At 35.6% G+C, this 12,801-nt stretch overlaps 1 protein-coding gene across 4 annotated transcripts in view; it reads right to left on the bottom strand.

Moving 5' to 3' along the window:
• The window catches only part of LCLAT1 (lysocardiolipin acyltransferase 1), a 194,601-nt gene that overhangs the window by 76,629 nt on the left and 105,171 nt on the right, over positions 1–12,801 (bottom strand). For all 4 annotated transcript variants that reach the window (XM_010845281.1, XM_010845280.1, XM_010845283.1 and 1 more), the window contains 2 exons: positions 6,189–6,335; positions 1,812–1,928 (listed from right to left, as the gene is read on the bottom strand). In XM_010845281.1, coding sequence (XP_010843583.1) covers positions 1,812–1,928; positions 6,189–6,335 — 264 coding nt within the window. The remainder of the gene's footprint in view (positions 1–1,811; positions 1,929–6,188; positions 6,336–12,801) is intronic.

Raw genomic sequence — 12,801 nt, 5'->3', positions numbered from 1 at the left:
AACTCTGAACTGATTCTTCCCCTCAATTTCTGCTCTATAAGTTAAATATCGGTTGTTGTGAGGGTTAACTGACTTTACTCACACAAAGCACTTAGCATAATGCCTGGTACTTAGTAAATGTTCAATAAATGTTAGCTACTGTTCTAATTAGATTACTATTATAATTATAGCCATCACATTTCTTGCTTCTATTATTATCATAGTATATAGGACCCATTCTACTTTTCTAACTGAAGTAAAGAGACTCATCAACTTTTTTTAACTGAAGCAAATGGAGCCGTGTGTATTACCTTTTTTTTTTTTTTTGACTGGTACATTGAAGGGGGTACAGTTGCCAGTTTGGGCAGGAAAAATTATATACTGTGGTTGTTAACTAGTACTCTGAGTGATGACTAAGCAATACACGTTCCCCAAAGTTATAAATCAGTGTGCTACTAAAATATTTTCCAGATTTCAGAACAGATAGTTCTATAGATATATCCTTATCCACTGTAAAATAATTTCTCCATTATCCTGCCTACAATTAAAAAGATCTTTATTAGCAAAAGATGTGTTCCAACAGAATGTTCCATGATGTCAGAAATACTTTAAAAGTAATCATTGAATACTATAAAATAGTAGACAATTAGAAAATAAAAAACATATTATGGAATGAGAAGGGTGAGCCTAAACTGAATGCCACAGTAAGTGGTACCATGTTTTGGGGAAGAAAAAAAAATAGCAGGATCACTGCTTTAATGTCTTGGGGCTCCCTGTCCTATTCCATGGGCATAAAGAACTGTGTTCTCCATGAGTTTCTATGGGTAGACGGTCATATACAATATGACCATCAAGCCCGTGTTTCCATTTCATTTTAGTTATAACCACTGAATTCCAAAGGCAAGCCAAACTAATAGGGGCAACATCTTTAGTTTACTATACTAATGTGATTTTGGACTTCTTATACATTTCTTTTAACTCATGAGTACTTAGTTGTAAAGATACTTCTTTTGGCAGGGTTCACTAAATGAGGTTATACATTCCATCTTAAAGTACATTAAACCCTAAAGGAACAACAGTGATGCCAATTAGGGTGATTCTGGATAGTTCCTTTTCCATATATATCCATATGTCTATTATTTATTTGTATGTACATATGTGTATGAAGATATAAATACTTAAATATGCAGCTAGAACAAAATGTACAGTTGTTTCTTTCCCCATAAAAATATCAAAATGTAAACATTTAAATGAGTGTGACATGGTCAATGGAATCAACCTTATCTCTAGATGCCCTTCGATAGACATGGTTCTAGAGGACATGAGGGGCAGAGGGTAGTACAAGCCACAGAGTAGGAAGCAGAAGAATGAGGTTCTATCCATGACCTATGGAAATTTACTAACCACCTTGGATGCAACTTCTATTTAACAATAAAATGGAGGTAGCAGTACTTCCCTTCTACCAACCAGAATCATTTGTTGCACTTAGTGGAATAATGAATATAAAAATATTTTTTAAGCTATAAATAACTATAGGTGATAAGATACTCTCAAGACAGTTTCACGACTTTTAAGAAACATTTAAAAATGGAATGATAGTCTAACTGTATGCATTATTTTATTATTTTCTATTCCAAAAAAGGAGAAAAAATGTTTTCTTTTGATTGTTTTAAAACATTTTAGTGCATGGAGTAAAGTCAGTATAAAAATACAGTACTATTCTTATTTCTTGAAATAAAGTATAAAAAAGTGCTTTGTAAATTCAAAAGAGCTACATGTGAAGTTCACCAATTTTTGCCACTTACATAAAAAAAGTGCATTTTGAGACTTACCTTTTCTTAGACGGTCAACTACAAAAGTAAAGCCTGTAGTTCTTGGATGTAAGACATATTTGTATTTCTGAAGTCCATTCTTTTCAGCAAATTCATTACTTCGAGTCATGCTATTTTCTAAACAAAATGATAGTAGAAGCCATAAAATAAAGAATGATAAGTAAAGAAAGGAAATGGTATAAATTTTTTATAAAAATGGCAATTAATTTTTCTGTAATTATTCAATATAACATGCTGAATCAAATGGTAGAAATACTTTATTAAATCCCTAACAATAATCCTAGAGTTACCTACTTACTGGAATTTTGAAAATTCTTATAATAAGGTATCAAAGATGTTTTATAACATATTCAAATCCTTAAAATTCTTTAAGAGATTTTATAAAATAGTCAATACACAATGAAAACTGAAATATAAATAAAATACTAATAACTAAAATTTTCATAACATAATAAAAATTGAAATGCTAGAATATAAAGATGAAATAAAATAGTAATAAAACACAAGGATCTGGACATCCAGAAGAAATTACCAACAATTTGCCAAACAGATCAACACTGTTTTAACCCCATAATTTAGGGCTTCAGTGCAATGTGAAGTATCTGCCTTGCTCAGGCGCACAGCACACTAATACTACTAACTAAAACCACTCCACAACAGAATGGGCACATGATTAGCACATCATGTACAAACATCTGAACATGGTTTGGCTGAATATAGTTACTGAGTCAAGTATATGTTCCAACTGTTGGCAAAAACTTTTTCCATTCCATGAGGTAACTTTATAAGTTCCAAGAAGAACCAAGCCCATTATTCAGCAATTATATTTGGAAAAAGTAAAGTGTTTAGAAATTTGGCCTCAGCTGCTGGTGGAGATCATGAAATACTTTCTGATGACAACAGATGTTAGAACCTGCAATTCTCAGCTGCATCCTGAAATTTAGACCATTCCAAGTCACCAGGGGGTGGAAAAAAAAAAAAACCTATATAAATAAATACTACTTTCTGAGGAGTACATTTAAGACCATGGAGTTCTCAAAATCTCAAAAAAGTATAGATGGATTCCACAACACTAAAACACTAAAAGAACACTCCTGTAAACTGAGTCAAAAGATTAAACAGATCTCTAGCAGGTCAAAAGTAAAAGCCCTAAACAAGAAAAGGAATAAGCTCCTCTCTTATTCTGGGGGTATTGTGGGCATGGGACTACAGAACAGTATTTTATAGACAACTGGCAGGATCTTACATGGGATGGGGAATCCCAGAGTCACCACAAAGATGAGTAGGTAACTACTCTTCAGTTCTCTCTTGCAGCTGGTCATAGACTTGGGGATCTGAAGACCAAAACTGAACTCTGATGTAAAATGTGAATACAGGTGGAAGTAGTTCTAAAAAGCATGGGCACGACGTGGGAAGACAGAAATAATCAGACATAGATCAGAGCTGCAGATTTTCTCCTCCTTGCCCACTTCATCTGCCTACCCCCAGACTCTGTGATTATTAGGACTAATGGACTAGCACCTCACTTTCTCACCACAGCCTCCTGTCTCATCAGCTGGCTCCCTCTTAACACTCTAACACCAGCATGCCCTGCCACTCCAGTGATACTATCTGCTCAGATGTTCTCAAACCAGCCAGTCATGTTCCACCTCAGATTCTTCCTGCTAGCCAGAATGCCTTCTACTCAGACATCTGCATGATCTTCTACTTTGTTCATTTAGTCTCTACTTAAATGAAAAGTTAAGGGGTCTTTTCTGGAGAAGGAAATGGCAACCCACTCCAGTAATCTTGCCTGGAGAATTTCATGGACAGAGGGGCCTAGCAGGCTACAGTCCATGGGGTTGCAAAGAGTCAGCCATGACTGAGCAACTATCACTCAAGGGGCCCTCTCAAACCACCTTACTTAAACAGCACCCTATGCCCCCATCTTTAATTACTCTCTCCTTATCTTGCTTTTCCTGTAAGGCATGCAGAATACCTGGCATATTTTTATTGTTTTTTTATCTGTCTTTCCTCTTAGAATATAAGTTTCATGAAAGTAGAGATTTTTTGGTATATGAGGCTCCAGGCACTCATATATTTATTAAATGAAGAAGTTTACTAAATATACAAGGGTGTTGAACTGCATGTAATATTATAGTTGTTAAATACCAAGAAAAGCTTTCCTTTCCAAATCAGGAAAACAAAACACAAAATCATAGTATACCAACTGTGATGGTTAATTTTGTGTGGCAAATCAGCTAGGTCAAAGTACCCAGATATTGGTCAAACATTATTTGAGCTGTGTCTGTGAAGGTGTTTTTGATGAGATTAATATTTAAACCAATAGACTTTGCATTATGTGAGCGGGCTTCATCCAATCAGTTGAAGGCCTTCAGAGAAAAGGACTAATCTCCTTAAACAAGGGCTTACCTGGTAACTCAGCTGCATAAAAAATCTGCCTGCAATGCAGGAGACCCTAGTTCGATTCCTGGATTGGGAAGATCCACTGGAGGAGGGAAAGGCCACCAACTCCAGTGTTCTTGGGCTTCCCTGATGGCTCAGCTGGTAAAGAATCTGCCTGCAATATGGGAGACCTGGGTTTGATCCCTGGGTTGGGAAGATCCCCTAGAGAGGAGAACAGCTACCCACTTATTCTGGCCTGGAGAAAATGTATAGTCTATGGGGTCACAAAGAGTCAGACATGACTCTGCGACTTTCACTTTCACTCCTCAAATGAAAAAAAGAGTTCTGCCAGCAGACTGCTTTTGGACTCAAACTGCAACTCTCCCCTAGTCTCCACCTGACATACCCTATCTATTTTTAATTTACCACCCTCCACAATCATGTGAGCCAATTCCTAATTTGACCCACCCCTTCTCTCTCTTTTCCTCTCTTTCTACACACATACACACACATACAGAGGTGGTTCTATTTTTCTGAAGAACCATGACTAACAATGTGTGATATTACAATATAACATTAAGTACAAAAAGTATAAATTTCCCCAAATTAACTTGTGTAGTATTGTGTATATTACTTGCATAAGCAAAAAAAAAAAAAGTTTATAAACAATGATAACATATAAAAATAGAAATATATTTAAAGTTACATTTAAATGCACTAATTAAAAAATGTGCCAACAATTTGGATTCAGAACCTAAAGAGGATCATAAAACATTCTCTTTGGGCTTAAAAACCCAAGTTTAAAGTTAATCATGGAAGGTAAAAAACACCTTTAACAAATATTTTTTCACACCAAAGGTAATTTGCTAGCTTACTTAGAAAAAAAAAAAATCACATCCCAACTCAAAACTATTTGTAAAACACTGTTTAAAAAAATTTTTTAAGCTTTAAGATCAGTCTGTTTCCTCTATCTGGCAAATACTGTTCTAACTTTAAAAACATGCAACTACATCATGGAATAATGAGTATTCTGGACCCTGAAAATACTCAAATAGATGTTAACTTCATCACTTAAAAACGATACTTGAGAAAAAATAGAGTGAAAAAAGTTTAAAATATCTACCTTATAACTTCTGAATATCTAATGTATGAACATTTTTATACTGATATACCAAAGTAACAGCAACCCATGAGCTTTTACCCAATTATCTTTTTAATAACTAAATAACTTCCAAAGTTGCCACTCTTCGGTGTACATTTTGGCATTCACAAATATAAATCTATCACTTCCGAAAATGACGTTCTATACTCTAATACAGCTGATTTCAATACCCAAATTTTAACTGTTACACATTCTAAATATTAAAAAATGTAAATATGGCAGTCTGCCATTAAAACTTCCCAATGATAATTCAGCTCTGGGAATTAATGAACTTACAATATAATTTCAAGGTTAAACAATATGCAGCCAATATTATGCTCAGTATTACCCTCTGTGATCTAACTACTATAGAATTTAAACTATAAAAATCAAACATACTAATATATAGTTATATAATATAAACATATATAATATATATTAGTTATATAAACATACTAAGTACATAATTTAGTATATAATACTAATATATAAAAACACTATTTCTTGGAGTTGCCAATTATAAATTCTATGGGCTGAACATCAGGAGTTCTGGGTTCTGATGTGCCAACTGAATGACTCCAGGGATGGGCCATTAATCTCACTAGTGTTCAGTTGCCTGAGGACTGAGAAATTTAGACTAGATAGCTGATTTCAGAGTACCTTCATGTTAAAGAAGGAAATGGCAATCCACTCCAGTACTATTGCCTGGAAAACCCCATGGACAGAGGAGCCTGGTAGGCTACAGTCCATGGGGTGGCAAAGAGTCAAGGAGTCGGACACAAGTGAACGACTTCACTTTCACTTTCCTTTCATGTTGTGAAGTTCTGTGATCCAAGCCCAGGCCACCTTACCTGTGAGATCAGTCCCCTCAGGGAATAGGAGGAGTTGAAGTGGTTCACAGATATCACAAAAATAATCAATCATGTCTTCAAAATGGCTCTTGTCATCCTTCCATTTCCTATGAATGAAGATATAGGCAGCAGCCTGCATAGCCCAACCTAGAATCAATTTAACAAGTATTTACATATAATTTTAACCAATATCCACATTTAAAATATATATTTTAGAGTTTTGGGGTTTTACTATAAATTACTTTCATAATGAGCATCTCATGACATACCTTAAATTTGGCACTGACCTTGGATTAAATAACAGATACACCAGATGATATTCTTAAAGGAGTTAGCTAAATTGTAAGATTTTCAAAATTCTCCAAAGCCTCTTTTCAAGCCAAACCTAGCTATTGAAATACAAAGAAGAACTGCCTTAATATTTATTAGTAACTCATCCAAAGTTAAAATCCCAAATTAAACAGACATTTTAACCAAGTTACTATGTGTTATCAGGCTTACAAAAGCAGTAAGCAAAGGATCTGTTCTCAAGCCACGTGTACAAAGTCTTTAGTATTTCCCTTTCGGTACTACTCAATCAAAAGTAAAAGTGGAGAGTGAAAAAGTTGGCTTAAAGCTCAACATTCAGAAAACGAAGATCATGGCATCCGGTCCCACCACTTCATGGGAAATAGATGGGGAAACAGTGTCAGACTTTATTTTTCTGGGCTCCAAAATCACTGCAGATGGTGACTGCAGCCATGAAATTAACAGACGCTTACTCCTTGGAAGGAAAGTGATGACCAACCTAGACAGAATATTCAAAAGCAGAGATATTACTTTGTCAACAAAGGTCTATCTAGTCAAAGCTATGGGTTTTCCAGTAGTCATGTACGGATGTGAGAGTTGGACTATAAAGAAAGGTGAGCACTGAAGAATTGATACTTTTGAACTGTGTGTGGTGTTGGAGAAGACTCTTGAGAGTCCCTTGGACTGCAAGGAGATCCAACCAGGCCAACCTAAAGGAAATCAGTCCTGAATATTTATTGGAAGGACTGATGTTGAAGCTGAAACTCCAATACTTTGGCCACCTCTTGCGAACAGCTGACTCATTTGAAAGGACCCTGATGGTGGGAAAGATTGAGGGCAGGAGGAGAAGCAGATGACAGAGGATGAAATGGCTGGATGGCATCACCGACTCAATGAACATGAGTTTTGGATAAACTCCGGGAGTTGGTGATGGACAGGGAAGCCTGGAGTGCTGCAGTCCATGGAGTCACAAAGAGTCGGACACGACTGAGTGACTGAACTGTACTGATAATCAGTAGTCTTATCTGACAGTCCACAAAGCATGAAAACCCCGGGCCATGCACAGTAACTATCTGGCCAATCAAATGTTTTCTCTCAGGAATTTTACCTGGGACCATGGAGAAAACAAGTTGGTATGTCAGACAAACGGAGGACAAAAAAGCAGATAACAGAGACAGTAGTACCCGAGGCAAAATAAAGGGGGCCCACTGTAGTGAAGACCTAAACAACTTCTGCTATTGAGGCCCCTAAAGCTGACTGCGATCCAGAACAACAGGCAGTTTTCCACAAGGGCTGGTCAGTCTTTGGTTTCACCTCTTGAATATCCACAAGACTCCATCTCCCTTACTGCCATGTGTATCTTTACAACATGCTTTTCTTATTTTGGCTAGAGGGGGTGAGTGGTAGTTTCTTGCAATCAAACACAACTAAAACAATAGTTACTGTCATTAGGTAGATACGGTAGGACCCTGAAAACATACAGAACTATCATTACATCATTTAATCAGTGACTTTAAAGACTGTAGGGTTTTGTTTTTTGGGGTTTTTTTGACTTTACTTGGTTATTTAGTAAAGTTGTAGGACTTTATTTGGATTTATTTTTGGTTATTTCATGGCTGAAGTCACTGTCCACAGTGATTTTGGAGCCCAAGAAAATAAACTGTCACTGTTTCCATTGTTTCACCATCTATTTGCCATGAAGTGATGGGAGCAGATGTCATGATCTTAGTTTTTTGAATGTTAAGTTTTAAGCCAGCTCTTTCACTCTCCTCTTTCACGCTCATCAACAGGCTCTTAAGTTCCTCTTTACTTTCTGCCATTAGAGTGGTACCATCTGCATATCTGAAGTTGAAGATATTTCTCCTAGCTGAAATCTTGATGTCAGCTTGTGAGTCATCCAGCCTCACATTTCACATGATGTACTCTTCATAGGAGTTAAATATGCAGGGGGAGGACAGCATACATACGCCTTGTCATATGCCTTTCCCAATTTTGAACCAGTCTACGGTTCCACGTCTGGTTCCAACGGTTGCTTCTTGACCTGCATACAGGTTTCTCAGGAGACAGGTATGGTGGTGTCTTCAAGAATTTTCTACAGTTTGTTGTGATCCACACAGTCAAAGGCGTTATTGTAGTCAATGAAGCAGATGTTTTTTTGGAATTCTCCTGCTTTTCTTATGATCCAATGAATGTTGGCCATTTGATCTCTGGTTCCTCTATCTTTTCTAAATCCAGCTTGTATATTCGGAAGTTCTTGGTTCACATACTGCTGAAGCCTAGCTTGAAGGATTTTGACCATATTATTTGGTTTGAGTAAGTCAAACTGGGGCTTCCCTGGTAGCTCAGCTGGTAAAGAATTGTTTGCAGTGCAGGAGAACCCAGTTCAATTCCAGGGTCAGGAAGTTCCCTCAGAGAAGTGATAGTCTACTAATTCCAGTATTCTTAGGCTTCCTCTGGTGTCTCAGATGGTAAAGAATCCACCTGCAATGTGGTATCCCTGGGTTGGGAAGATCCCCTGGAGGAGGGCATGGCAACCAACTCTAGTTTTCTTGCCTGGAGAATCCCCATGGACAGAGGACCCTGGTGGGCTCCATTCCATGGGGTCTCGAAGAGTTGGACATGACTGAGTGACTAAGCACAAGCAAGTTCAAACTAGAATACTATAGTCTACAAATATAAATAAGTTTGGCATAGGTCTTGCTGACACGTGTTCAACTGCTGCTCACCCACTGTATTTATTGTCAGTGACAGCCACCGGATAGACACCTACATGTCTCTCCTCTTTCACCTGAGGACACCTACACCCACAGTGCAGTCGGTAGGCTTTGTGTAACTCTGGAGTGAGACTGTGTAGGTTAGAATCAGGGAGCCACCACAAACCAGCTGGTCAGCCTTAAGCCATTGTCCCTCATTGATCCCAAATGTAATAATAAGCATAATGTCACAATAGTATTTTACCTGATAGGAATTGTAAGAAATAAATAAGATTATTTAGCACAAAGTATTCAATAAGTAATCACTATTATCATTAATATGGTTAAGTTACAAAAGTACCAAGGATATTGCGTCAAGGAACATAAAAATATAACAAAAAATTTTCCCACTCACAATTGCTCACCCCTCTTCTAGTGACTTGGAAATTATAAACTCTATTATTTTAAAGGTCATGCTTTACTTTACTTTTCTATTTCTAACAAAGATTTAAATTTAAATAACTTCACTTTTCTATTTCTAACAAACATTTTAATAACTGTCAACACTGAGTTAATAAACAATCTTCCCCTAAACAAAAAATTATGCTTTCCTCTTGTCTCTCTTCCAAAATTCAAACAAATCATCCAATAGTTCCCCCAAACTGCCATTATTATTACTACTACTATTCCTTATGTGTCACAGAAATATTTCTAAATATTTAGACTTGACTCAGTAAGTCTGTCTTGGCTTCTCGTATCATTTGTTTCTTATATCTCACATCCTTCTGTTAGTCCTCCTCAAGGAATTTCTGTCAAAAAATGTTTGAGTCTTCATATTTCTGAAATGTAATTTTTTTTGTTGTTGTTCTCAATTTTGGAGGCTAGTTTTGCTTAAAACAGAACTTGAGACTACCAAATAATTTTCCCCTCAAAATTTCAAAGCTATTTTGTCCACAGTCTTCTTTAACTTGATATAGCTAATAAGAAGTCTGATATCAATCTTATTTCTGTAGATCACCTAATTTTCCCCCTCTGAAAGCTTTATTGATTTTCTCTGTATCCCTGGTTTTGTGAAACTTTACCAATATGAATACAGGTATGCAACTTTTTCACTAATTCTGCTCAGCAGTGAGGATACTCTTCTAACATGAATGTCTCTAAAATTGGGAATATTCCTTCCATTATTTAAGAAAACATTATTTTTTTCTCTTCTTCATTCCTTTAGACTTTCTATTTGGAACATCTCTTAGATAGATGTTAAAAGTTCTGGATTTTTCCTCTCATGATTTTCATCTCCTATCATTTAAGGAAAATCTTTTAGCTTGGTCATCTGACTCATTAATTTGTTCTTCTGTGGTGTCTGGTCTACTAATTGATCATTTCAGCAAGCAAATCTTTAATTTTCAAAATTTACAACTGGTTCTGTATCACAGAAGCCAATTTTTTACGGAAAAGGAGCAAAAACTATAATAAGCTATGACACATATAGACAGAAGTAGTTTTAATAAAAATGTTGACTGAATTAATTCATTTAATTATCAAGACAACTATATAAATTAGGTAAAATTATTCCGATTTTATGGATGAGGAAACTAAGGTACATTGAGACTCAAAGAACTAGTATGTGGTAAAACCAGGTTTCAAATGCAGGCAGTCTGGCTCTAAAGCTGATGTTTTTTACCACTGTACTAAACAGCCTCTTTGCAATATGTACTTGAATCTCTCTAAGGGTTAGTTAAACACAGTTGATGTTCTCCTCAGAGAAATACCTGTTCTTCAGAGAGTCTATTCTCAGACTTTCTTTAAAGCTGTGACTTTCCTCAAATGTGAATTCTGCATTGTCTTCACAATTGTTCTAGACTGAACACACTGACAGGTTGAGTGTATTTCTCCATTCCCAGTGAGACAGCTATAGGAAGACCCACGGCACTGTCATAAAACTTTTCTAATATTTTATATATGTTTCAGAAATCCCAGAATGGCAAGTAAAATGACTGAATCGTCAGCTTCTTAGAACTCTCCTCTGAAGATATGATGATTCTTTGTGCTTTGCCTTCTCATGTTCCATTTATACATCACTAATGCTTTTCAATCTTTTTTATTCTCTTCAACTTAAATGTTCTTCTCTCTTTCATAAAAATCACAAAGCCTTGTGAGTCTTTTTCTCCCCATTTCATTACCAATTCTACATGTTATTTATGTTTAAAGCAATATCCCTATTTTTCTTAAAAAGCAATACCCAGATTTTTCTTAACAGTTTTCTTAGTAATCTTGAGGTTATCATATATTATTTCATAATTTTATGGACTGATAAATAACAGTGCAACTAATCATGTAGTTTGGAATTAGTCTATATAACCTGCCTGTCTCATACTTTTTCCATTGGAGGACATTTCGTCTTATCACCTGAATTTCTCAGACAAGGATGGAGAGTCTAGCAGGTTTATAAAGATAGATTCTGTGGTTGCTGGCATGGCTCTGCTACAACCATCTTTTTTTCAAAAACCCCATTTACATTATCAGTACTGCCTTCTCAAAACAGACAGGCATAATCTCTGACCATACTCTATAGTCTAAAGATATTCCATAAGTTTAGAACCTGGTGTTCCTTGGCTTAAATTTTCTTTTATCAAGTTTTAGAGTTGGCTAGGGGGGAAAAAAAACAAATATTTGAGTGTATTTTTAACATTATGCATTCTTTTTCCATAAAAAGTAAGCCTTCCACAGCATTTTATTTTTCCTTTTTTCATTTTAGTGTAGATGAATATACAGTTAACCCTTGATCAGCGTGGGGGTTAGGGGTTCCTGCCCTCGAGCACAGTTGAAAATCCACTTATAACTTTACTGTTATTCCCTCCATATCCATAGTTACACATCCATGGATTCAACCAACCACACATTGTATAGTACTACAGTACATATTTATTAGGGGAAAAATACCTCAAGTGGATTAAATTCACATGCAGTTGAAACCAGTGGTGTTCAAGGATAAATTGTAGTTACGAGAACCACAGAAATATCTATACTATATCTATACCTAATGTGCTAAAAACTGAACTTCAAAGATAGATTAATTTATCACTATTGTCCAAGTTTTTATTAATTCATTACAGTATCTACTATGAGACCATGGATGCAATGCCAGAAACAAAAAAGCAATGTGCAAGAGATGACAAACTGTTCTCTTCCACAAATTTTTAATCCTGAATATAGGGTATGGATGCACCAAGGAAATGTTACCCACAGGCCTCTCTTAAATGAGAATGAGTGATAATATGAACAGATGCAAATTTTATATCAACTCATATCACAACAATCATGAGCAAATACTATTTACTGACTGTGGTTGTGCATAACAATGGTTATACAAATAAATCCAGGAGAGTAAGTTCTATTTCTCAGAATTTACAAAATAAACAACAGTACTATTAGATTATAACCCAAAGAATAAAATATTGATAATTAAACTAAATATTAAATTAAATTTAAATTTAAAAATTAAAGTAAATATTGATAATTAAATATAAATTATTATAAAAATAATTTATAATTAAATTGATAAATAAAAAATTGATAATTCATATTGGATAATTAAACAACTGAGGAGAAGGGACAAATCTCCTTCACACAAT

Source organism: Bison bison, unplaced genomic scaffold (assembly GCF_000754665.1).
Source record: "Bison bison bison isolate TAMUID 2011002044 unplaced genomic scaffold, Bison_UMD1.0 scf7180017864215, whole genome shotgun sequence".
Taxonomy (NCBI): Eukaryota; Metazoa; Chordata; class Mammalia; order Artiodactyla; family Bovidae; genus Bison; species Bison bison.
The sequence above is the reverse complement of the archived record's forward strand: the minus strand, read 5'-3'. Positions and strand labels throughout refer to the sequence as shown.